Source organism: Aquarana catesbeiana, linkage group LG02, assembly GCF_042186555.1.
Source record: "Aquarana catesbeiana isolate 2022-GZ linkage group LG02, ASM4218655v1, whole genome shotgun sequence".
In the NCBI taxonomy this organism is placed as follows: domain Eukaryota; kingdom Metazoa; phylum Chordata; class Amphibia; order Anura; family Ranidae; genus Aquarana; species Aquarana catesbeiana.
In genome coordinates this window covers 90,366,757-90,394,605 of record NC_133325.1, presented here as the reverse complement: position 1 = coordinate 90,394,605, position 27,849 = coordinate 90,366,757, and the positions used below count along the sequence as shown (strand labels likewise).

The 27,849-nt window shown below is 43.0% G+C and overlaps 1 protein-coding gene across 1 annotated transcript in view; it reads right to left on the bottom strand.

Annotated features, from left to right (window-relative positions):
- Positions 1–27,849, bottom strand: part of GPD1 (glycerol-3-phosphate dehydrogenase 1) — a 76,433-nt gene that overhangs the window by 30,912 nt on the left and 17,672 nt on the right. Inside the window, exons 3-5 of the mRNA XM_073613160.1 lie at positions 16,569–16,709; positions 12,942–13,080; positions 12,741–12,853 (exon numbers count right to left, since the gene is read on the bottom strand). Of these exons, the coding sequence (XP_073469261.1) occupies positions 12,741–12,853; positions 12,942–13,080; positions 16,569–16,709 (393 nt within the window). The remainder of the gene's footprint in view (positions 1–12,740; positions 12,854–12,941; positions 13,081–16,568; positions 16,710–27,849) is intronic.

The window sequence follows — 27,849 nt, the reverse complement described above, 5'->3', positions numbered from 1 at the left end:
AACCGGAGTACCCGGAGGAAACCCACGCAGGCACAGGGAGAACATGCAAACTCCAGGCAGGTAGTGTCGTGGTTGGGATTCGAACCAGCGACCCTTCTTACTGCTAGGTGAGAGTGCTACCCACTACACCACTGTGCCGCCCTAAATTACAGCTGCAAGTCTTTTTGGGGATGTCTCTCCCAGCTTTGCACATCTAGAGAGTGACATTTTTGCCCATTCTTCTTTGCAAAATAACTCAAGCTCTATCAAATTAGGTGGAAAGTATCTGTGAACAGAAATTTTCAAGTCTTGCCACAGAGTCTCAATTGGATTTAGGTCAGGACTGACTGGGCCATTCTAACACATGAATATGCTTTGATCTAAACCATTCTATTGTAACTCTGGCTGTATATTAAGAAAGAAGATTGGGCGGCTGCACACCCATATAATGCAGATGCGGACTGTACCCAGGACCAACTCCAACTCGGCTCTAGGCCTCAAACTATATATGGGTTCTCCAGCCACCTAGTGGGCACGCCTCCCCAGGGATTGGCTGGGTCTTCATAAATATTTAGACTGCCCTTCTGTCTTTCTTCCCACTGTGATACCAGAACCTCTAGAATGCAAGGAGAAATAATCAGCAGCCTTTCAAACACTGATCAGGCTAAACCAATCAACAACTGCTCCACTGGCTGCAGAGGAGCCAAACTAAATTTACCTAGCATTGTATACACTAACTAGGAGGATGCAACACTTGTGTTTAGTCAATATTTGCTTAACTCATCTTTAAAGTGCCCCTGTTATGTCTATCCTTTCAGCAGTCCCACTTCCTCATATACCGTCAGCTAGTCCATGGACAAAGACTCCTCAGCTCCAGTTTAGGAAAGTCAACAGAGTTTTAATCTAGCCATAGATATAAGATGGAAATCACGTGTACAGTATATTCGTTCCAGTAATCTCCTGTTTAACCACTTTGGAGAAATTGTTGAATTTTTCGCACACATGTTAAAATCTGCATTTTTTACTAAAATCCAAATGTGTTTGGACCCCATAGACTACAATAAAAGACCCTGTAAACATGACCGGGCGTTTATACAGCCGCCCAGATCACTTTTCCATGAAAGCTCGGAGCCCGGTGAACAAAATAGTAACAAGCTCACAGCAGCCATCAGCTTGTTTTAATCCCTTGAGTACCAGGACATTTAAAGAGATTAAAGGACTCCTCAAAATAAACAAATCTGCATATTATAGTTAAGCTAAAGATAAAACTTTTTTTAGTTTTGGATGGGGGATTAGAACATCTGTCAGGTTTTTATTGCTGTCTGTGTCCCCATTAGGGAGATTCGCTCTCTCTATTTGTCCTGTTTACCATTATCACTGACAGTGAAAGTGAAGGAACACCTAGATTTTTGGTTGTCACCAGGTCAAGTATAGAGAGAACATCCTCCAATGGGGACACTAGTTCTGATGACTCTGGTGACAACCAGGGATTTGTTCACTTTGGAGAGATTTCTTATCATGTCCTGTTTTGGCTATGCAACAGGAAGTGACGGAAATCTCCCCAATAGGACACAGATGGAAAAGACAAAACTGACAAGTGTTATAATTCTCCCTTACTCTATCCAATATGAAAAATAAGTTTTGCCTTTACTTCTACTTTAATGCAGGGAAACTTTAACAAAATTGCTAAACAGAATGGCCTTGCTAACCATAATCAAAACATTATATGTTGTTTTGGCTGATAGCCTTGGAATACATTTGGACTGTTTATATCCTTGACGTGCATCAGTTAATACTGAAACCAATACATAATTCAGTTATGTCCTCATGCTCAATCATTTAAAATCTCTTCATAAGCCTACAGGTAAAAAGTATAGATTTGTGCTTGTGTGTCTGCTTTTTTATGTGTTTTTTTATGTTTTTTCAATGCTCTCCATTAAAGTCTACAAGGCCAAAAATACACTATATTGCACCAAAAGAAGCATCTGTACCTTTTCAGATGGAAACGCGTTGCACAGGTGTGAACAGGACCCATGGACAATAATGGGATTTCTCTTGTCTCACATTGTCATGCAGCAACCGAAGCAGAACATATCGCACAGCTGTGAACTGGGACTAAGGCTGGCCATAGATTATATATTTTGTTTTCATTCAACCAGTGGGTCGAACAAAAAATATGTGTCGATTCCCCATAAACACACTCAGTGCCGATGGGGAAAAGCTTCCTGCAGCGCTATTGCGTTCTGCCGGTGGGGAGCCTGGTGGGGAAAATACAATGAACAGTGTTTTGCCAGCTATAGCCAGTGGCACTAATCGTTTGGTAACAAAACAACAGACTGGTTGTACATAAGTCCAAATTGCCTTTCCTTGGAGAAATATGGGGCTAATATTGCTGACCTCCTTCTGAAAAATTTGGTTCCCTGTTTGTTAAACTAGCATTTAGGCTTTAATACTTTCAAAGTACGCATATCAGAAAAGTCAGACAAAAGTGAAAAGTCTTTTCTACATTTTTATTCTGGGTCAGCAAACAAAAACCAAAACCAGAAAGGGTGGCATAAGAACCAGGCAACTAAATTTTGCAGAATGAAGAGTGAGCAATGGCAGTCTACATGTTTCCTTTAAACCCCGGTGTCCCATTTACGGCTTTTTAGTACTTGCCTAGGAATTTACTCTTATGCCGCGTACACACGATCGGACTTTACGGCATACTTTGCCCGGCGGACTTTTCGACGGACTTTCCAAATGAATGGACTTGCCTACACACGATCAACCAAAGTCTGACGGATTCGTACGTGATGACGTACAACCGGACTAAAGCAAGGAAGTTCATAACCAGTAGCCAATAGCTGCCCTAGCGTCATTTTTTGTCCGTCGGACTAGCATACAGACGAGCGGACTTTTCGACCGGATTCGAGTCCATCGGATAGATTTGAAACATGTTTCAAATCTAAGTCCGTCAAACTTTTGAGAAAAAAAAGTCAGCTGGAGGCCACACACGATCGAATTGTCCAACGAAATCCGGTACGCCGGACCAAGTATGCCGTAAAGTTCGATTGTGTGTACGCGGCATTAGACAGTGAAGGAAAATGCTCATTAAACTGGTTTCTACTAGCTAAATAATCTGGTTCATTTCTTTCACACTGTGATATTGGGGACCTCAGCTTGGTGGTAGAAGCGATTTTTTTAGTGATTCCATGCCAGTCCAAACTGTGGTTAAGGGTGACCCACCTAGCTCCCTTTTCAGCAGCACCACTGCTCTTTTCATTGGTCCCTCAGACCATCTCCTCAGCTCTCCTGGCTCACTCAGCCTGCAGAGTCTCGGCCTCTCTTTAATAGATCTTCCAGCACCCCGGAATCTCTCACTCCTCTGAGCCTTACACACTCACTCAGTCCCCTGGATTCCCTTAGTCACCTTAGTTCTGTCAGTCCTCCAGATTCGCTCAGCTATCCAAACTCTCTCAGTGATGTGGGTAAGGAGTGCTGTCTCCTGAGTACAGCACCTCTCCTAATGGGACTACTCTTGTCTCCTGGATGGAGCACGAACCTGTCTGCTGACAGGAGCCCTACACTATGGCTAGGCCTCACTTATAATGAGAGCACGCACCTGCACACTCATACAGCCTGCAGGTCTCTAGTAAGACCTGGACACAGTATTGGAGACCACCCAATTCTCTATCAAGTATTCAAGCAACAGGCCCCGTTCTGGGATTACAAAACCTGGAGAGAATTGAAACCGCGCTCAGACACAATACTCCAGAGCCCCGCACTCTGCATTAGTGTGAACCTTGTGTTACTTTTTCCCACACTCACATAGTGGCAGGAGCTAGCACTGTTACAACACATTCTTATTTTTTTCTGTTTTGTGCATTCTTTTTTCTCTTTTTGAGTATTTTTTCTCTCTGACCATTTATAATTGGTCATGCTGAGAGGAAAATGTGGGGCTGGTAATGTGTTAAGGGATCATTAGAGGAAGGTGACTTGTAAAAAGAACTGTATAATTGTATGGACTGTCTCCAGTCTTCAATCACAACTGTAGCATGGCTGCAGTCTCTGACCATCTCCTGTAGCATGTCTGAAGTCTCTTACCATCTCCTGTGGAATGACTAAAGTCACTCACCATCCCCATTGGAATGTCTGAAGACTCTGACCATCTCCTGTAGCATGTTTGACATTTCTGACCATCTCCTCTAGTATGTCTGAAATCTTTAACCATCTCTTGTAGTATATCTAATTTTTTTGAATATCTTCTGTAGTATGTCTGAAGTCTTCCATCATCTCCTATAGCATGTCTGCAGTCTTTGGCTATCATCTCTAGCATGTCTGAAGTGTCTGACCATATCTTGTAGCATGTCAAAAGTTTCCAACCATCTTCTGTAGTATGTCTGAAGTCTCTGACCATCTCTTGTAGCAAATTTGAAGTTTTTGACCATCTCCTGTAGCATGTATGCAGTCTCTGACCACCGACTGTAGTATATCTAGCCTCTATTTAATTACATATATTGAATATTATTTGCGGCCACTTGGTGATATCAAGGGCCACATTTGAGGCCTCCAGTATCAAGTAGGTTGGCTATCACTGCTTTAGGTTGGGTTCACACTATGTGCGGCTGCGGGGCACAGCAGGGGTCCAGTGCATCCCTGTTTACAGTTTCAAGTCCGAATTAGGTCCGAATTTTTGGCTAAATTCGGACCTGAAAGGAAGCCAAAGACACACAGGACTCTTCTGCTGTACGCTCCGCGGCTGCCCTGGAGATGTGTGAACTGGCTCCATTGAGAGCTAGTCACAGTCTCCTGTCATGTGAATTGGATGCGGAAAAACCCGCATCCAATTGGCAATAGTGTGAACCCAGTCTTAAACATTTTCAGAACTTCATTTTTAAAAGAATTTAAAAAAATCCTTTTTTTTTTGGAATACTAAAAAGTTACATGCACCACACCTGGTATTTCAGCATTCAAAACTCGAAGCATTGTGCAGATAAAAAACACCTTTGAACTCCACCACTGAATTTAGTTATGTATCCATTAAAAAAATATTTCATACATTTGTATTGCTATCAGTTTCCTGTAATCACCTGCAGAGCAGCACTCCCATGAGAAGGGGGATTGGGTCAGTATTAAAAACCAATAAGGGCTCTATTGCTTTGTATGGTGCTGTCAATGTAACTGTATGTTTTGCAGCTCCTCCTTGCTTGATTATCTTCTTCCGAGTAAACTCATCATGATAGAAATATGTGGCTGCCATTGCGGACGTGGGAACCACAGCACTGAATATGACTGTCTTTGTGTACACAGTACATCCACAAAGTATTCACAGCGCTTCACTTTTTCCACATTTTCTTATGTTACAGCCTTTTTCCAAAATGGATGAAATTCATTATTTTCCTCAAAATTCTACAAACAATACCCCATAATGACAACGTGAAAGAAGTTTTTTGAAATCTTTGCAAATTTATTAAAAATAAAAAAGGAAAAAAAAATCACATGTACATAAGCATTCCCAGCCTTTGCTCAATACTTTGTTGAAGCACCTTTGGCAACAATTACAGCCTCAAGTCTTTTTGAGTATGATGCTACAAGCTTGGCACACCTATTTTTGAGCAGTTTCTCCCATTCTTCTTTGCAGGACCTCTCAAGCTAAATCCGGTTGGATGGGGAGCGTCGGTGCACAACCATTTTCAGATCTCTCCAGAGATGTTTAATCAGGTTCAAGTTTGGGCTCTGGCTGGGCCACTCAAGGACATTCACAGAGTTGTCCCATAGCCATGTCTTTGTTATCTTGGCTGTGTGCTTAGGGTCATTGTCCTGTTGGAAGATGAACCACTGTAGGGATGGTATTGGCCAGGTGATGAGCAGTGCCTGGTTTCCTTCAAACATGATGCTTGCCATTCAGGCCAAAGAGTTCTATCTTTGTTTCATCAGACTAGAGAATTTCGTTTTTCGTGGTCTGAGAGTCCTTCAGGTGCCTTTTGGAAAACTCTGGCCAGGCTGTCACGTGCGTTTTACTGAGAAGTGGCCTTCATCTGGCTACTCTACCAAAAAGCCTGATTGGTGGAATGCTGCAGAGATGGTTGTTGTTCTGGAAGATTCTCTTCTCTCCATAGAGAAACGCTTGAGCTCTGTCAGAGTGACCATGGGTTCTTGGTCACCTCCCTGACTAAGACCCTTCTCCCCCGATCGCTCAGTTTGGTCAGGCAGCCCGCTCTAGGAAGAGTCCTGGTGGTTCCAAATTTCTTCCATATTTCGGATGATGGAGGCCACTGTGCTCATTGGGACCTTCAATGCTGCAGAAATGTTTCTGTACCCTTCCCCAGATCTGTGCCTCGATACAATCCTGTCTCTGAGGTCTACAGACAATTTCTTTGGACTTCATGGCTTGGTTTGTGCTCTGACATGCACTGTTAACTATGGGACCTTATATAGACAGGTATGTGCCTTTCCAAATCATGTCCAATCAACTGTATTTACCACAAGTGGACTCCATTGAAGTTGTATAAACATCCCAAGGATGATCAGTGGAAACAGGATGCGCCTGAGCTCAATTTTGAGTGTCAAGGCAAAGGCTGTGAATACTTATGTATATGTGATTTTTTTTCCTTTTTTTTTATTTTTAATAAATTTGCAAAGTTTTCAAGCAAACTTCTTTCACGTTGTCATTATGGGGTATTGTTTGTAGAATTTTGAGGAAAATAATGAATTTAAACCATTTTGGAATAAAGCTGTAACATAACAAAATGTGGAAAAAGTGCTGTGAATGCTTTCTGGATGCACTGTATATAATAACATATAATACATAGGAAAAACATTTCTAAGACATATTGATAAGATTTTTTACATAATGATAATCTCCCTATAGATATACTTAAAAAAAATAAAATAACTGAAAAGACTACATTCACACATTCCCTTTAACCACTTTCCGACCAGCCGCCGCAGTTTTACTGCGGCAGAATGGCACGGCTGGGTGAAACAACGTTATGTAACGACGCTTCGCCCTGTGTCCACTAGGGGCGCGCACGTGCCCGCTGCTCGCCCCCGAAGCCGATGACCGCCGGGCTCCCGCGATTGCTCATGACACACCGAGAACCGGGATCTGTGTGTGTAAACATACAGATCCTGGTTCTCAGGGGAGAAGAGACTGGTCGTCTGTTCATACAAAGTATGAACAGTGATCTGTCATCTCCCCTAGACAGTCCCATCCCCCCTTCAGTTAGAACACAGAGAGGGAACACAATTAAACCCTTGATTGCCCCCCTAGTGTTTAACCCCTTCCCTGCCAGTGCCATTTACACAGTAATCAGTGCATTTTTTTATAGCACTGATCGTTGTATAAATGACAATGGTCCCAAAATAGTGTCAAAAGTGTCTGATGTGTCCGCCATAATATCGCAGTCACAATAAAAATCGCAGCTCGCCGCCATTACTAATAATAAAAAAAAAATAATAAAAATGCCATAAACTATCCCCTATTTTGTAGATGCTATAACTTTTGTGCAAACCAATCATTAAACGCTTATTGCTATTTTTTTTACCAAAAATATGTAGAATTTATATCGGCCTAAACTTAGGAAAAAATTTGCTTTTTTATATATTTTTGGGGGATATTTATTATAGCAAAAAGTAAGAAAAAATGCTTTTTTTTCAAAATTGTCGCTCTTTTTTTGTTTATAGCGCAAAAAATAAAAACCGCAGAGGTGATCAAATACCACCAAAAGAAAGCTCAATCTGTGGGAAAAAAAGGATGTCAATTTTGTTTTGGTGTAACGTCGCACGCCCGCGCAATTGTCAGTTAAAGCGGCGTAGTGCCGAATCGCAAAAAGTGCTCTGGTCAGGAAGGGGGTAAAATCTTCCGGGGCTGAAGCGGTTAAATGAAACCCGTCATATGAGATATATGGAGGCTGTCATTGTTGACCTCACCTGAATATGCTATTTATTTGGCTATCATGCTTATCCTGATTTTTTCTTTCTACACAAAAAATACATTAGCAGCACTATAGTTTCCCTTTATGTTACAGGTAGTTGCGGGTTGGTATCATTACAGCCTATCCAGCAAATAAAGAAAAGAACAAGCTATCACTATGGACCGTAAGCTATTGTTATCTTGTGTGTAGCATTATAATCCTCTTATAGTTTAAATCTGAATGATGACGCCTTGCTAAATGTAATCTGCAACCCAAGCACAAATATCCATTACCAAACAGTAACCAAACATAAACCAACGTTATATCTGTAATCTTGACAGATCTTTTCAAACCAAATGACTGCATTGGGAGTACAAAACAATCAGGTGTTAAGAAATTCACCTGAGTTATTTGTTTAAACATTGACTAAATAATGAGCCATTAAAAGGCAACAGTTGAGGGAATAGGAGAAAAGTGTCAAAAACAAAGATAAAGCCAACAATGCAACTTTGTATAATTGAATGTAAATATCCCTGTGTACACCTAAAGCCGGGGCAGTCAACGCCTTGACCAATGCTCAGAGATTCTGGTCTAGGGTCGTCTTGTCCTGTTTTTAGACCTTCATTTTAAAACCTAAACTGCCAGAAAGATACTGTGATTGGAAGTTGAATAAAAAACCTACAGGAGAATCATATCTATGGTCAAGATGTGAAATCGTATATTAATCTCCACTCAGGGGCGGACTGACCAATCGGGCACTGCCCGAGGGCCCCATGCCACTAAGGGGCCCCATCAGGGTTGCCAGCGTCAATAAAACCAGGGACAGTATGTAAAAATCTGTGTTTTTATACTGTGTGTGTGTGTATATTGTGTGTCTGTGTGTGTATAGTGTATGTGTGTGTATACTGTATGTGTGTGTGTGTGTATATTGTGTGTCTGTGTGTGTGTGTATACTGTATGTGTGTGTGTGTGTGTATATTGTGTGTCTGTGTGTGTATAGTGTATGTGTGTGTATACTGTGTGGCCCCATAATCTCCATAATCTATTGCCTGGTAGGCCCCATAATCTCCTATTGCCGGGGGCCCCATAATCTTCTCCTATTGCCGGGGGCCCCATGAGTTGTCAGTCCGCCCCTGTCTCCACATTGTGTTTCAATTATTTCTGGCCTACTCCTATTACTCTGAAGTAAACTTGTCTTGTGAAGATCTCCACACATATTCTTCCTTTAATTCTTTTACGTGTCCTGTAGGTAGGCACTGCTGTGTCACACATATCACAGAGCCTGCCTGCTGAACTACAGGGGTGCCGAGAGGAGGAGCTCCAGGAGGCGGAGTCAGTTCAGGAATTATTGGTTGAAGGCAGCAAGGTACCATGGGATATGTAGTTCTGAGAAATTGAAAGTAAACAGCAGAGGAGGAGCTGCAAAGAATGCTGGGAAGCCTGAAAAGAGACGGCCAGAAGACAGGCAGAACTCACCAAGATACACTATATTACCAAAAGTATTGGGACACTGGCCTTTACACGCACGTGAACTTTAATGGCATCCCAGTCTTAGTCAGTAGGGTTCAATATTGAGTTGGTCCACCCTTTGCAGCTATAACAGCTTCAACTCTTCTGGGAAGACTGTCCACAAGGTTTAGGAGTGTGTCTATCGGAATGTTTCACCATTCTTCCAGAAGCGCATTTGTGAGGTCAGGCACTGATGTGGACGAGAAGGCCTGGCTCACAGTCTCTGCTCAAATTCATCCCAAAGGTGTTCTATTGGGTTGAGGTCAGGACTCTGCGCAGGCCAGTCAAGTTCCTCCACCCCAAACTCACTAATACATGTCTTTATGGACCTTGCTTTGTGCACTGGTCCAAATCATTTGGTGGAGGGAGGATTATGGTGTGGGGTTGTTTTTCAGGGGTTGGGCTTGGCCCCTTAGTTGCGGTGAAGGAAACGCTTTAGGCGTCAGCATACCAAGACATTTTGGACAATTTCATGCTCCCAACTTTGTGGGAACAGTTTGGGGATGGCCCCTTCCTGTTCCAACATGACTGCACACCAGGGTACAAACAAGGTCCATAAAGGCATGGATGAGCGAGTTTGGGGTGGAGGAACTTGACTGGCCTGCACAGAGTCCTGACCTCAACCAGAAAGAACACCTTTGGGATGAATTTGAGCGGAGAATGTGAGCCAGGCCTTCTTGTCCACATCAGTGCCTGACCTCAAAAATGTGCTTCTGGAAGAATGGTCAAACATTCCCATAGACACACTCCTAAACCTTGTGGACAGCCTTCCTAGAAGAGTTGAAGCTGTTATAGCTGCAAAGGGTGGGCCAACTCTGTATCGAACCCTACGGACTAAGACTGGGATGCCATTAAAGTGATTGTAAATGCTTGTTTTTTTTTAAAATAACAAACATGTTATACTTACCTGCTGTATGCAGTAGGTTTTGCACAGAGCAGCCCGGATCCTCCTCTTCTCTGGTCGCGTTTTGCTGCTCCTGGCCCCTTCCTCCTTTGAGTGTCCCTCAGCCAGCAGCTTGCTAGAGGGGGCATCCAAGCTGAGTCAGAGCTCCGTGTATCCGTTCAGACACGGAGCCCCGGCCTAGCCCCGCCCCCTCTCTCCCCTGATTGGCTGACTGATTTTGATTGATAGCTGCTGGAGCCAATGGCATCGCTGCTCTGTCTCAGCCAATCAGGAGGAGTGTACTGGATGGCTGAAGGGACCGTGGACATCGCTGGAGAGAGAGGGAGCTCAGGTAGGTAATTTGGTGGTGCTGAGGGGGCTGCTACACACAGAAGGTTTTTTATCTTAATGCATAGAATGCATTAAGAGCCCGCAATCAACTAAAAAAATGCCTATGTAGCTAAATCTACTCCAAAAAACAACAACCAAACATCTCAGTAGCACAATGTCCTTGCTGGATTAACATCTGATACATAAGTATTATCCATTGCTCATGAGCTAAATGTCCTTGTCACCGCTATCAACATTTCCCATATGTATGTAACAAGTACAGCTGAGCTGTACAGGGTCCATGTTCATTGCTGTCACCATCTTAACACATGTAATATCCACTGCTCAGAAGTGAGGAAGTCATTGTTCGATAATGTACAGTATATAGCATCCAATGTCAAACAGAACAATGCCCTTGTCACCATTATCTGTCACCATTATCTATGCATAAGTACCATCTACTGCTCAGCAGCACAGTATGAAGTCTATCCTCTCAAGAGTCCTGCAAAAGCAGTCACTAAATGGTTAAAAGACAAGGTAAACCAGCATGAAGCTTGAATGAACCTTTTAACAAGAGGTCATATAAATCCTTCATCATTGATGTGACATCACCGCAGGTCACAGCCCACTTGGTACCTTCCCAGTATGTGATATTAATTTACATCCTTGTGGTTTTATGTGGAGAAAACAGGTAATGTAAAATGGCAATGATGGCGCGGAAAGCACACAAAACCTTCACAACCAATTAGAGTTTTCATAATTTCATCACAATATCATTGTCCTTTGTACTGTCTTATTAAAGCGGGAGTCTAGGAAACCAATCTTTTTTTTTTTTTTAGGTCATTGAGACACTTTGCTAACCCCCAAATAATACTCACAGTTTGGGTGTAATATTTCCGCCTCTGTCTGTTTTCGTACTGAAGAATAAGTGATGCTGGCTGTTTCCATCTTGCTTGTGGGCATGTGAAGCCCACAAGTATTGATTTCCTGGATGCGGTGAATGCTGTTCATTCACAGCTTGTTCACACGCATGATCATTGTTTCCGCACTGAATCTTGGGAAGCCTGACACTAAGCTCCCAGGAGACAGTGCGGCGCCGGGGAAAGGCAATAAACACGCCTACTCCCATGGGAGGAGAGACAGGAAGTGCCACAATAAAGTACAATATAAAGGTAATTACAGCGATAAAAATTTTTTTCGTGCGGCATTTGAACATCTATGCAATTAACTGAAGGGGTAAGATTAAGTTAAAAATTTGAGTGGAACCCCGCTTTAAAATGTTACTAAAGGCAAACCTTTTTTTTAGATTTGGATAGAGTGGAGAGGGGTTAGGACCATTTTTACATCTTTATTGGTGTCAGTGACCTTCTTAAAGAGAAAGTAAACCTCCATATCTGACTATCTATAAAAAGGCTTAACTATAGGTAGTGTAAAAATCTCCTAAACTTGCACCCTTTAGGAGATATTTACTGTACATGCAGCCAGTGACATCACTGGTGCATGCACTCTGAAGGAACGGACACCTGTGCCATTCCGTAAATGGCGGCTCCCGCTCGCAGGCACGGGAGTGACGTCATCGCGGCTCGGGCCAGTCACAGAGCCAAAGCCCACAAACCCAGAAGCAAGACAGGTAAAGATGGAAGCGGCTGTAGCGCTGACATCGGGGCGCTGGAACAGCTTAGTTTTAAGGTGAGTTTCACATAATGTGCTAGTATGCATTGCACGCTAGCACATTATGACTTTATCTTGCAGGGGGGAAAAATAAAAAGGCCAGTGGTATACAACCACTTTATGGAGATTCACCCTTTTTAATTGTCACCAATTTCATTAGGAATGAAAGTGAGGTAAAGCCAAAATCTTTCATTCTGCCACCAAAACAGGAATAAAGGGCAAATCTTCCAAAGGGAACACTTGTTCCTGTGACAACTGTCTAAGAGAGGATTCCTATTGGAATCTGATTGTGATCTCTTCTCACTTCCTGTTGAGTCTATAGTACAGAACTGAAGGGAAATCCCCCTATGAGACACAGACGGCAAAAAGACCTGACAGCAGTTTTAACCCTCTCCTACTTTAATCTAAAAAAAAAGTGTTGGCTTTAGATATACTTTAAAAATGCACATACATGTCGTTATATCACTTACTTTAAGAGCTCCACAAATCTCCACTGTGTCAGCTTCCTCCACCACCGTTATACGGAAATTTGGTGTTTGGAACAATTCCTTCAAGGTCTTGCCTTGCTCCTTATTTTTGCAGCCTGAGGGAGAACAATGTACATAGGACCTTCAGGACTATATTTATTTTATGACTTGACTCGTCCACCAACTAATTTCATAGTAACTCACCAATTGTTGTCTCACAAAACTTTCCATCGGCAACTTCATTGGCAATATTGGCACCCATCAGCACATTCATGGGCATGTCCAACCTCTCCCGAATGATATCTGATATGAGTCGGAGACCTTCTGGCCCTTCATCTACACCCTGGGAGGAATCAATTGACACTGATATAACACAGTAATAGACAATCCAACACCAATGTAGAACAAAGAGCACAGCAATTTGTTGATCAGGCTGTTGATCACATTGGCATATTTATATCTGACAATGAAACCTGGGTAGGCACAGACTAGAAGCTCTAGTATTATTCAGACCAGCTGGTGTGTAAGTGAGGATCTATCTATCTATGGTTCACCTTGATCCTTTTCTGGATTTCTTGCCTTATATGACTATGTGTAAGTAGGCAATCAAGTTGTGGTTACCTACAATGGTACATACCTGTTATTTGTATACTAAACTTGAGTATTGGCTGCATTCTGCCTGCACAAGATACACTGGTGTAACGTGCATCTGTGTGCAGGTAGTCCCATTCATGTCAATTGGGATGCAGGGACTGTACAGACACAGCCGCTGGTCTGAATTTGACATCTGTGTGGGTGCAGGTGCGTGTCCCCAAAGGCAGAAAGTGAGTTCAGGGACACGCTCCCCACCCCGATGTCCAGTTGGGAACAGCGACTGTGCCTGTACAGCCAATGCAAAGCATTTAAACAAGGTCTAGGGGGGCGGTTAGAGTTGAGCTTTAAAAGGAAAAGAGAAATACACATACTGTTATAACTAACTTCCTTTTCAAAATGCCAGTCTGCCACCCTTATCTCTAGCTTATTAATAGGTCACTTAACTAGAACAAGTATGCGGCTGGGAAGTTGCAGCTCCTGACCTACATACTTGGTGTAAGTCAATGACTCGAGCTGGAAGAGATGCTACAAAAGTCCATAGTTATCCTATTATAAAGAATCCTCAGCCCAGTCCAGACGCTAATGCCGCGTACACACGGTCGGATTTTCTGACCGGAAATGTTGGATGTGAGCTTGTTGTCGGAAAGTCCGACCGTGTGTATGCTCCATTGAACCTTTGCTGTCGGACTTTCCGCCAACAAATGTTTGATAGCAGGTTCTCAAATTTTGTTGTCGGAAAGTCCGATCGTGTGTACGCAAGTCCGTCGCACAAAAGTTCACGCATGCTCGGAATCAAGCAGAAGGAGCCGCACTGGCTATTGAACTTCCTGCTTCTCAGCTCGTCGTACGTCTTGTCTGTTTCTGCGTTCGTAATTGTTGGCCAACATTTGTGTGACCGTGTGTATGCAAGACAAGTTTGAGCCAAAAATCTTCAAACAAAAATCCACGGTTTTGTTGGCAGAAAGTCCGATTGTGTGTACGCGGCATTAGGCTCTGTTAACATCAGAGAATCCGGATAGCGGGCAGTATTGCCGCGATTCTGCCCGCAATTCGAACTAGCGGCAAATCTTGGGACACCCTTGCGATCTCCATCACTTCCAACTGCACCCCAAATCGTGGTAAAATTGTGCAAATAGAATCGTGGGTTGCCTGTCACCCAAAAGAAATTCCAGAACTTTTTTTGGGCTACCGGTGATTTTGTCTGTGCGATCTTACCACGATTCGTCGGGCGACAATCGCGGCAAAGTCGTGTCTCGGTTGTGGTGCCATTAGAAGTTACATGGATCGCACGGCCGCTCCATGATTTGCCACCATTTCGAATTGCGGGCAGAATCGCGGCGATGCCGCCCGCAATTCAGATCGCTCAGATGTGAACAGAGCCTAAGGCCTTATTCACATCATGGTGCAGACAGGTCAGTTTTTTTGCACACTTTCTGCAAGGGCACAAACAATTGCTCTCTATGTGCACTGATCACATCACAACACTGGTATTACTTGCAGATTTTTTCTGGACTTTTACCAGTAGTGCTTTTATTCCTGAATCCTTTACCATGATTGCACAGGGACCACTCTAAAGGGTCCCAGGGACCAAACAGCTACTAATCTCCATGCACCTTCCACCATAAATCGCTAGACATCAAGTAGTCCAGTTTTCTGCTCTTTTACTATTATTCCTGTCATAATTACAACTGCCCCCGAACAGTTCTTGTATGAGTGTCAAAGGAATAGGAAGTGAGGGGAGAGTTTTCTCAATGGGGCCGCAGACAGAAACTCTTAAGCCTCATACACACGATCGGATTGTTGGCCAACAAAACCGTGGAATTTTGTCCGAAGGGCGTTGGTACAAACTTGTCTTCAATACACACAATTATTGGCCAACAATTACGAACATAGTGACGTACTACATTGTTTTTCAGCTCTTTAGCGCCACCCTTTGGGCTCCTTCTGCTAATTTTGTGTTAGTAGAAGTTTGGTGAGTGTTGATTCACGCTTTTCATTTTGCGCTTTTCATTTCGCACTTTTCGGTTTGCGCTTTTCAGTTAGTTTCTAAACAGCCTTTCATCAACCAGCCATGTTGCGGAATCGGAGGAGAAAACGTGTTACACATAAACTCCATTGTGTACTTAAAAGTGGGGTATGCCTGTATTTATTATTGGCCTTGGAGTTATTGCTTTGACATTATTTTTTAGTTGAATAATGATTTGATTTGGTATATTTTCTATATTTTTGGATGCATAGAATGCACTTTTCGGTTAAGTTCTATTGGCAGATAACATGTCTAATTTTATTTATTTTCTTTCTTTAATGCACAATAAAAAAAAATTGAGGAGAATAATACTTGGCTATGTGTTTTACTTCAAATGACAGTTTGGGAGTAGGCAGTTACATTTAAAAAAATACAATGTAAAATTGACAAGGGACACCAACATAGTTGTATCTTTGTTCTTAAAAACTACGGGATAATGGTGTTGTGGTAACTTGCCCAAATAAAAAAAAAAGCATAATAATATTATTCTTGATATCACTAGAAAAAAAAAGCCTTTTTAAATTTGTTTGTAATAACTCCATCAGTATCACCAGCAAAGCAGCTTCATTATTATCCCATTAAAGAAGAAGAGAATTGTGCGCTGCATTTTGAGATTTAATAATTTGCCACGTCACAAATGTTAATTCTCCATTACGAACGCTAGTTTACAAGACCGAATGCTTCTGGCTCGTCCTTGTTTCCGAGCATGCGTGTTTGTACTTTGGACTTTTGTCCGACGGACTTGTGTACACACGCTTAGAAAATCCGACAACACTCATTTGTCCGCGGAAAATTTGAAAACCTGTTAGCCAACATTTGTTGGCGGAAAGTCCGTCAACAATTGTCCGATGAGGCATACACACGGTCAGATTTACCGACAACAGCCTGTCATCGGAAAGTGCGATCGTGTGTAGGGGGCTTTACTCTTATCCATTGGGTTAGGCTTTAGGTCTGCTTGCTTGATGTTGATGGCTGCACTTTGCACACTGCTGTTTCCCTGATGAAATACTCCTACTGAAGTGTTGCAGGGATTGTGAAGTGAATGTGACTCTGCTGGGGTCTACAGGTAGAAAACCTGTGGCTTTGAAATTAAACTAAACCTTAAAGAAATGTTTCATATGTTATATAGACAGTGCACTCTCCAGGAGCTCAATATAATTATTTGATATAATGATATCACACCACACAGATCTGGGAACGGTCACTCACACCTTTATGAGAGAAACACCAAACGCTCCTTTCTTTATATGAGATTTCAGCTGATCACATAATTTCCCAATGAACTGATGGGGAACAACAAAGATGAAGATATCAGCCCCGGCCGCTGCGTCCAGTAATTCCGGCACTGCCACCTGAGGAAAGAAACACACCAAAGAATGACATAAACCTTTACGGGGGGAATAGCTGGAATCACAAAATATCACCTTCCTTACAATGGGTGAAAAGAAAATTTACAGTACCTGAAACCCTCAAAATTGTGTTTGTTCCCTCCCTTCCATTACATCATGCTTATTGATAAGGCATACTTAAACAGGACAGAGAAAGCTTCCATTACAACGTGCTTCCATTGCTGGCTATTGAATTTTGACAGCTGGTGCCGCCAGCTGTCAGAATGCCTAAACAGTGACTGTATCTGATATGGCCAACAATTTATTGCCTACTCCTTTGATCTTCAGATCAAAGTTTATTGAGCAAGGTGGTGCCAACAGGACCACCCAAGGACCGAATTTAATCAGAATCAGCAGGAAACAACATTAATTTTAACAGATTTAGTTCTCCTATGGATTTCTAAGGCAGTATTTTGCCGCGTACACACGGCCGGACTTGCCAACAGGCTAAACTCCGTTGGCATTTCCGATGAAAAGATTTAGAACATGTTCTATATCTGAGTCCATCAGAAATGCCGACAGAAAAAGTCTGATGGGGCATACACATGGTCGGAATGTCCGACCGAATGCTCCCATCAGACTTTTTCTGACGGGAAGTCCGGCCGTGTGTACGTGGCATAACTCAACCTTTTTCCAGTCAAGGTACCCTTTAAAATTATGGACAATCTCTTCTACTATATAAATAGTTTCACAATGCAGCAACTTCAGTACATGTAGGACACCGGACGTTAGAGGTGATTTTTTTCTTCCAAAGAAAATACACTTTTGCAAACTAGTATTTGCAGACTAGTATTCCAGTGCTTCTCTCCTCCCTCAGATTTTCTCTATTACTGAGCTAATGAGACCCCAAAGCTGATGGAGAGGCAAGGGAGGGTCAAACAAGGATGATATGCAAGCAACTCACATCCTCCCTATCAACTGATGTAATTGGTTGTTAGGAGGATGGCAGAAGGTTGTAATGGTGTACAATGAAAACCTGTGGCTTTTTGTGACTAAAAGGCAGGCTTCTTCCACCTGCCGGCTTGTATACAATTTTTGGGCAATTTTTAGGCATTAGGCATTTTGCCAATGCACTTCTGAAAAAACCTCAAGGCACTCCAGGGTGCCTGGGCACCCTGTTTAAAAAAGGCTGCTCTAAGGAACTACAATTCCCAGATTCCACTGATAGTATCTAATGCACCCCAATCTGTTCATCTCTGGTCTTGAGCACAAATGAATAAGGCTTTAAGACAGTAATGGTCAGCTTGGAAAAAATAGGGATCCCCAAGTGCGGCCCCTGACACTTCTCAAGGGCCACGCAACCATGGTACATTTAGGTACATTGAGTTAAGTTAGGCAGCCCATTCAAAGCAAATGGGCTGTAACCCGCAGCATTGGTGGCAGTGGTATTAACCCCCCCCCCCAACATTGATGCTTAATGGCAGTGTGATTTAACCCCCTTTCTTCCATTAGTGGTGAGTGGCAGTGTTTTGTTTGGTTTTTGGATTTCTTTTCCAAGAATTTTATTAAGCTTTAATCCAAAATTATAGTAAAGAATATCACAGATGTGAAATCAATTGAAGGGTATAATGTATCTGTGAATAATAAGAACATGACAGGGTGCAAAAAAAAGTCTTGAAGCACCAAGGGGAGAGGGGAATACATTCATGCAAGAAAATGACAGCAATCATTACATAAATACTTACATATGAGATTTCTAGAAGGTAGGATTAGGTATGTAATAGAAACATTCTCCTGATCTAAGTATTAAGAGTTACAATAACTTTATTTGTTATTGGGAGTGTGCTACATTACGGCATTCCAGTATTTTTACTCTCGGGATGATAAGGGCTGACGTATAACAGTACGTATGAAAAAGAAGGGTGATATAAGGCCAAGGAGCCCAACGGGAGGATAAAAGGGAGATGGGGTGGAAGAAGAAGATACTTGAGAATGGGGGGGTAGGTTTAAGAAGGATGTTGTAGGCTTCGGAAAATAAAGGGGGTGTGGGGCAATAGGAGGAGAATGGAGCAAGGACTGCTATTTATGAGCATCAATAATCTAAGATATATTGGTCAGGTGTCTACTTCGAAAGTGCAGGGGAGGTGGTATCAGGTATATTGATTGAGGTTAGGGATATTTGACAGAAGAATAAATGTAGAGGTTCTCCATCTCACAGGTATCAGGATTAGAAGAAAATAATAATCAGTTAGGATCTGACAGTAATGTTAAGCTTGTAGGGTTAAGGATTCTTGAAAGTGGTAGTGCTTTTTTAATACACATGACCCCCCTTCCCATTGCTTTGCTTGTCAGTGCAGTGTTTTCAACTCCCCACTCCCTTTCCCCATGGCATTGGTGTGCAGTGGGGGCTAAAAGTAACCTTACCACTTCACTCGCTCGCTCCCTTTTCCCCTGACCAGACTACACTTATAGTACCCGGCAGAGATGGCGGACATAGCCCATGGCACATTAGGCTGCACAAAGGAAGCCGGCGGGGCCCCATGGCATTAGAGCTTTATGGATTAGAGTATAACATGCATTGAAAGTTTATTTTATTTTATCGACAGAACTGTTTGGGCTGGCCTGGAATTTCTCATGGATTCTAAATGACAGCAAATAACTGTGAATGGGGTCTGATTGTGGCCCAGTCAAGGACAGAGCTAAACAGAAGTAGTAAACAGGAGGACACAGACATGATTATTTCATAGGACACAACACCTTTTGTTTGGGTAAAAAAGGAACAATCCTTGAACTCCAGCCAAAATTTCCTATATCTAAAGCAAAACATAAATTATTAATTTTGGATAGAGTAAGGGAGGACTATAACAGCTGCCAGGTTGTTGCTTTTTTGCCAGCAGTGGGGTGGATTTACTCAAGGCAAATAGCCAGTGCACTCTGCAAAAAAAAAACAATAAACAATAAAAAAATAACAATTAAATTTGCTTGCACATGATTGAATGATTAGTCAGCAGAGCTTCCCCTCATTTACTAAGCTCTTGCAGAGTGCACGGCCTTTAGTAAATCCACCCTATTGCCTCATCAGGGAGATTTCCCATCACTTCCTTTCCTGTAGACTCTGTAGGTAGTAAGAGGATATAGATAGATATATGTTCAGCAGGAACTGGCCGAAATTAGAACCGTTAATGGGTAGGCTGAATGTACCAAGTTTTATCGATTGAATCAGCCTGCCAGATTCTCTTGTGATTATCGCTATAGCCACTAGTGATAATCACTGACTTCCCTCAGCGGGGCAGCTTCCCCCGCCTGCCTCGAGAATTCAATGGCCCGACAGGAAGGATTCACCTGTCAGCGCTGTCTGTGTTGATGAGGGAATAGAGGGAATTTCCTTCCTGCAAACATGGGTTTAAATTTGCTCCGTGTATGGGCGGCCTTAGACAGTTGTCTTGGGAACAAACGTCCCAATTGGAAGATTTCCCTTCTTTTCCTGTTTTGCTGGTGACTCAAAAATTTGAATCTACTGTCATGTTTATTCAGGGTAACATTGGTGAGCAAGACAATTAGAGAGAGTTTTTCCTTTTGGGACATTAACCACCTCAATACAGGGCACTTTCACCCCCTTCCTTCCCAGGCCATTTTTTAGCTTTCAGCGCTGTCGCACTTTGAATGACAATTGCGCGGTCATGTTACACTGTACCCAAATTAATTTTTTTATCTTTTTCTTCACACAAATAGAGCTTTCTTTTGGTGGTATTTAACTACTTCAGCCCCGGAAGGATTTACCCCCTTCCTGACCAGAGCACCTTTCGCGATTCGGCACTGCATCGCTTTAACTGACAATTGCGCGGTCGTGCAACATTGCACCCAAACAAAATAAGAGAGGGGGGGATTTTGGGACTTTATATGAGGCACATGATGGAGGCACACCAACAATTATGGAATGAAATTTATTACAATGTTTTTTTCTCTTATGTGGTTCATGTCTGTGATATGTTTGATACATTTTTTATACATTTTTTATGATCAATAAATACATATTTTATTCCATCCACTTCCACGCCGTCCATGGACCTCATTTTAAAGTCCCAAAACTCCCATTCTTTTTTCACCCAAACAAAATTGACGTCCTTTTTTCCCACAAATTATTATTATTATTCACGATTTATAATACGCCAACGGTTTACGCAGGGCTTTACAATGTAGAGGGGGGACAACACAATTACAGTACAGTTCAATACAAAAGGTACAGGAGGGCCCTGCTTGTAGAACTTACATTCTAAAGGGAGGAGGTGGTGGTACAAAAGGTAATAGCTGCAGAGAATGATTTGATGGGGGTGGCTTGGGGACAGTTAGGTGGGTGTGGGATAGGCTTCCCTGCATAAATTAGTTTTCAGGGATCTCCTAAAGGTGGACAGGGTAGGGGCTGATCGGACATACTGGGGCAGGGAGTTCCAGAGGATGGGAGAGGCTCTGGAGAAGTCCTGAAGGCAAGCATGGGAGGTGGTAACAAGGGAGCTAGAGAGCAGGAGGTCCTGGGAGGAGCGGAGGGGACGATTTGGGCGATATCTGCAGATAAGGTTGGTGATGTAGATGGGGGCGATGTTGTGAATGGCCTTGTAGGTTGTGGTTAGCATTTTGAATTTTACGTGGTGGGGTAGGGGAAGCCAGTGAAGGGATTGGCAGAGAGGAGCAGCAGTCACGGATCGATTAGTGAGGTGTATTAGTCTAGCAGCAGAATTCATAATAGACTGAAGGGGGGATAGCCTGCTTAAGGGTAGGCCATTAAGGAGAGAGTTGCAGTAGTCAAGGAGGGAAAAAATCAAGGAGTGAATAAGTTGCTTTGTGGTGTCATTAGTCAGGAAGCGTCAAATTCTGGAGATGTTGCAGAGGTTAAGGCGGCAGGATTTAGCCAGTGATTGGATTTGGGGGCTGAAGGAGAGGTCAGAGTCAAGGATTACACCCAGCACCCTGGCATGTGTGGAGGGACCAATGGTTGTGTTGTTGATATTAATGGTGAAGTCACGGGGGGGGGGCCGTCAAGGAGGAAATATAACAAGCTCAGTTTTAGAAAGATTGAGTTTGAGGAAGTGGTGTGACATCCATATCAATATGTCATTCAGTAAGTTTGAGATCCGTGGGGAGAACGAGGGGGTGAGTTGAGGAGTGGAGAGATAGATCTGGGTGTCGTTGGCATAGAGGTGGTATTGGAAGCCATGGGAGGTTATCAACTGGCCCAGGGAAGAAGTATAGAGTGAGAATATGAGAGGCCCAAGGACGGAGCCTTGGGGTACCCCAACAGAAAGAGGAAGGGGAGTGGAGGAGATGGAGTTGTAAGTGACACTGAAAGTGCGCTGAGATAGGTAGGAGGAGAACCAGGATAAAGCAGAATCACGGAGGCCAAGGGAGTGTAATTTGCTGAGGAGGAGCAGGTGGTCAACTGTGTCAAAGGCAGCAGAGAGGTCTAAAAGTATGAGTATGAAGTAGTGCCCATTGGTTTTAGCAGTTAGTAGGTCATTGGTTAGTTTTAGTAGGGCAGTTTCAGTAGAATGTTGTGGGCGGAAGCCAGACTGTAGGGGGTCGAGAAGGTTGTTGTCCGTGAGGTAGCGACTCATTCGGACATGGACAAGGTGTTCGATGAGCTTGGAGGCAAACGGGAGCAGGGAGATGGGTCTTAAGTTATTCAAACAGGTGGAGTCTAGTGAGGGTTTTTTGAGTATGGGGATAACCAGTGCATGTTTGAGCGGGGAAGGAAAGGTGCCAGAGGAGAGGGAGAGGTTGAAGATGTGGGTTAGGGAGTTGAGGATAGAGTAGGAAGGTGGTCGCAGAAATTGAGAGGGGACAGGGTCCTGGGGACAGGTAGTGAGGTGGGCCATGGAGAGGAGTTTATCAACTTCATCTGTGGTAACTGGGCAAAAGGAGGAGAGTATTGAGTGTGGTGTTGGACCCGATGTGTTGGGTAGGGGAGGAGTTTGAATGCTGGATATCTCCTTGTGAATTGTGTCGATTTTGCTATTAAAATGGTTGGCAATCTGTTGAGCGGTAAGCAAGTTGGTGGATGGGGGCAGTGGGGGGTGAAGTAAGGAATTAAGGGTAGAAAAGAGTTGACAAGGTTTGGATGAGAGGGTTTTGATGAAAGTGTTGTAATAGGTTTGTTTAGCAGTGTGGAGGCAGGAGTTGTATTTGAGAAGGGAAGATTTGTAGAGGGTAAAGTCTTGCAGGGATTTAGATTTACGCCATGCTCGCTCAAGAGCATGGCTGTGTCTCTTGAGACTTATGGTGTCTGTTTGCCAGGCTTGTGGCAGATGGGGCCTGGTTCTGCGTGCAGAAAGAGAAGCAAGTATGTCTAGGGAGGATGACAATGTGGTGTTGTAGATGGAAGTGGTTAGGTCTGGGCAGGACAGGGGTGCGATTTTGTCATAAAGGCCATCAGTAGCAGAGTGGAGGAGGGAAGGGTTGAGGTTGCGAAGGTTTCTGCGGGTAGTGGTTTGTGGGTTGGCAGCATGGGATGTAGGAGACAAGGAGAGTGTGAAACAGATAAGGTTGTGATCAGAGAGAGGAAAGGGGGTGTTAGAGAGATTGCAGGGAGTGCAGTGATGGGAGAATACGAGGTCAAGAGTGTTGCCATTGAAATGAGTGGTGGTTTGTGTCCATTGTGTTAGGTTAAAAGAGGAGGTTAGGTTGAGAAGTTTAGAAGTGGTAGCAGTATTAACATTGATTGGAATGTTAAAGTCACCTAGGATGATGGCAGGCACTTCAGATGAGAGAAAATAGGGTAGCCATGCAGAGAAGTCATCCAGAAAGCGTGACCCTTGTCCAGGAGGCTGATAAATGACTGCGACCCTCAGCCAAGCTGGAGAGAAAAGACGAATACAGTGCATTTCGAAAGAGCAGGAGGAATGAGAGGGAGGTGTGGGAAGTACCTGTACAAATAGTAAAAATGAAGTACAAATAGAGCTTTCTTTTGGTGGTATTTGATCACCTCTGCAATTTTTATTTTTTGCGCTATAAACAAAAAAAGAGTGACAATTTAAAAAAAAAAAAAAAAAGAAATATTTTTTACTTTTTGCTATAATAAATATCCCCAAAAAATATATAAAAAAACTATTTTTTTTTCTCAGTTTAGGCGGATATGTATTCTTCTACATATTTTTGGTAAAAAAAAGCGTATATTGATTGGTTTGCACAAAAATTATAGCGTCTACAAAAAAGGGGATAGATTTATAGAATTTTTATTATTATTTTTTTTTTTTATTAGTAATGGCGGCGATCTGCGATTTTTATCGTGACTGCGACATTATGGCGGAAACATCGGCACTTTTGACACCATTTTGGGTCAATTGTCATTTATACAGCGATCAGTGCTATAAAAATGCACTGATTACTGTGTAAAGGACACTGGCAGGGAAGGGGTTTAACACTAGGGGGCGATCAAGGGGTTAAGTTTGTCCTAGGGAGGTGTTCTAATTGTGGGGGGGATGGGCTTCCACTGTCATGACAGCGATCCCCGTCATGTGACTAGGCAGAACAGGGAAATGTCTTGTTTACATAGGCATCTCCCTGTTTTACCTTTCCATACCGCAATTGCGGGCCGCCGGCGAACATCGAGTTCAGCGGGCACGCTCCCGTGGAGTGCAAAACTAATTGCACTCCTGTGACCCATAGAAGAAACAATGCCAAACAAGCTCAGGCTCGACTTCTCCTTTAAGTCCTCATATGTGACCTGGAATTTGGAGGCTCGTCAAGATTTTGGGTGGGAAGAGCCTCCAACCCTGATTATGGATACTTCGGTCCCCGAAAAGGTTAACCAACCAGCAAGAGAGGATTGAAAAGAGCAGGAAGCAGTCAGCAGGTGTGGAGTAAAACATGCTTGTGAAAGGAGCTGTGTACTGTTTGGGCTATTGAGACCCCATAAGTAAGCATGAATTGTCCGTGTGAAACGCGTCATCATTGTTCCTGTCTTTTGTCTGGCACGGTGACAAATAAAGAATTTTAAAGGCTTTGATTCAGTTGTATGGGCACATTTTACCCCTACCCATTCACCAAAAAAAAGTAATACATAAGACGTGAGAGATGATGAATAAGGCCAGGTAAAGACAGAATGATTTTCGTTCCTGCAACCACGCATTGCAGGAAAGAAAATCGCTAGATTCCCCCATCAACACAGACAGTGTCAATGGGGGAATCCCTCACGAGGAGCGTTCTCCCGGCGGGGAGAGCCGTTGCCGCTGGGAGAACACTGTCATAGCCCCTAGCAATAATCGCATGTAAAACCTGACATGCTGGTTGCACCCAAGTCGATGAATCAACTTGGGTACATTCAGCCTGCCCATACATGGTTCAAATCTCAGCCAGTTCCTGCTTAACCGGCTGAAATTTGAACCGTCTATGGCTGGTTTTAGTATTATTTTGTAAACAGATTAACAGGTGATAATGAGTGGAAGTCAGTCATGTACCCAATCCCACATAGAGAGGTAGAGGTCCAGCTACTGGTAAGTCACTTGTCAGGACATGCTTGTCTCTTAGTTCTGCCATACAATACATGTACACTGACGCCTGTTGAGGCCCAAAGTCAAGTGTGACTGAAAGTCACTGCTGAGAGAATGTTCCAGTGAATACATTCTAATGAGAACACATAGGTAGACATGTTCCTCCATGTCCATCTTCCCTCAGAGAGGTGCTGTGCTGTCCCCTCATAGGTCAACACTGACAAATAACTGCACACTTGTATCTGCATCGATCAATCATCTTTTCATGCCCCTCGTCTGCTGCACAACTTCCCCCGAGCAGAACGGGGCCTTCTGATTGATAAATAGGCTTTATGTATGCAGGGCAAAGGTCGTATTGCATTATTGAGCAATCATATAGCCTTGTTAGTTTTGATAATCTCTCAGAGCGGCTTGAAATGAGGCTCTTGGTCATAATGTGGCTCCCCGCTCCTCGTCAGGAGGCGATTATGTAACCCAATGAGACGGTGCATGGCATCTGTGTAAACAGTTCTGGAGATATTCATGGAGCAAGAAGAACCGGGGAAAGTGAAATGTTCTCACATAATACATTACATTATCTGCCAGCCGCTGGAGACTTTTATACATCATGTAAATGAGCTGGAGGATGGAGAAGGCTATTATTCTGTAGGAGGTATTATTACATTACGTCTGCATTAAACTCCCACCTGTATGTTCCCAGCCGGCTTGTAATAACTACTTATATCCAGCAATACCTAATGGCTCTGCCTTAAGTATACCACCTACGGACCCAAGGTTAATGTGAAGAGTTTCCCTGCCTACATGCATGTCTTTTAAGCACAACGGGGTGTGTATCTGATTCTTTTATCTATAAAAAAGAAGGATGTACCTCCTATAAATAATACATATATATTGCAGCGACCGACTATTCTGATAAATACAGCATTGTATTCATATTACATTAGCGCAGAGGAGCAACAAACCCAAAACTGAATTCTACACTTTTTGTAAAACTTGTCATTTACTAAATGTGAATTTAATGACAACATGAATAAACTGAAGACACTATGCATGCCTTTATAAGAAACCTGTACAGCGAGAAATTTGAAGGCTTTGCTTTCCTAAAAAATGCTTGTTGCTTCCCTATCTGGCTTTAAATCAGGAAAGTCCCAAAATGAAGCCAAAGCTTCTAATCTGCATACTGGGTACAGGTCAATGATGCAGAGGACTGAAGCAAACAGATCAGCATGACAGCCAGGGAGTTAGTATTTTCAAAGGGAAACATCATCAGTGGGAACCTCAATAGATTTGCACTTCAGGTTTCCTTTAGTGATCTTTATAAATGCCCCGAGAGCTTCACAATGCCTGGTGATCTATTATGCAGATCTAAAAAAATTGCCCCCTCTCTCCTACTGCAACTCACCTCTCTTCTACTGACCCCTCTCTCACCTCCGGCTCATCATTGTGATGGGTGGCCACATATAACATGGATGTGAAAGAGTTCAAAATGAAGCCAAAGCTTCTAACCTGCATACCGGTGTGCTCCAGGTCTTCTAGCAGGTGGAAGCATTCCATCTTCTTCACCATTCCAGGGGAAGGTTCCCCCAAAGTGGATATGAGCTAATAAAGATGTATTTACCTCGAATGGTGTTCTGAATTTAAGTGCCGAGTGAAACCAATGAACGTTATGCTATTGAGAATCCTTTGCAATAGTATACCCCTTCATTGACCTTACTATACTAGTACTTATGTCTTTTAAGGATTCCATTCTGTGTGTGGAAATACCTAGCCTCATAGTCTACTTCTCCCCTTACCTTTGAGACATCTTTGTAATTTATGTATGCCCCCACATCCACCGCTGGGAACTGAGGCGCCCCTGCCTGGCTGCGGCCTCGTTCTTCCCCTCCCCCTTTCCATCTGCCTTACTAGTACATTGTATATCACTTCAAAATTTCATTTTTAACTCTGAATCTCCTGAAGAAGCGCGGTTGACACGAAACATGTTGAGCAGAACCACAAACTGGACATCATCGCCCCACACAGCAGTCACCCTTAGGTATTAGGAAATTGGAGACATATCCCCATGACCACTTTTGTTACGATTTACCTTGGGAGCCATATTCTAGTGATGAGGGTCGATGGTGGTTACCAGTTAGGAATTTCTTTATGGTGAAAAATACTGCTGAAGCTTATTGACAACATTTAATTATGTTTCGCATATTAATTAAAACTTTTTGTATTTTAACTATTGTTTGAGTAGTGTCGTGCCATTACAGAGCATTTTCTCTACATATCCATTTTATATTAACCTGCATACTGGGTACAGGTCAATGATGCAAAGGACTGAAACAAATAGATCAGCATGACAGCCAGGGAGTTAGCATTTTCAAAGGGAAACGTCTCCAGAGAAACGTCATCAGTGGCAACCTCCATAGATTTGCAGTTCAGGTTTCCTTTAGCGATCTTATGCAAAAATCTAAAACAAATGGCTTGCCCCCGTTCTACTACTGAACCTCACACATAACATGGATGTGAAAGAATTCATTAAAGGCTATCTAAAGCTAAAAACAGTTCTTGTTAGTTCTGGATAGATTGTGGAAAGGGTAGAGCCAGGGCCATGCTGCCTATGAGGCCAACTTAGGTGGCTGCCAGCCATACTGTCCAGACTGTAGGTGGCATCTGCCCCCGGTATTGCCTGGTTA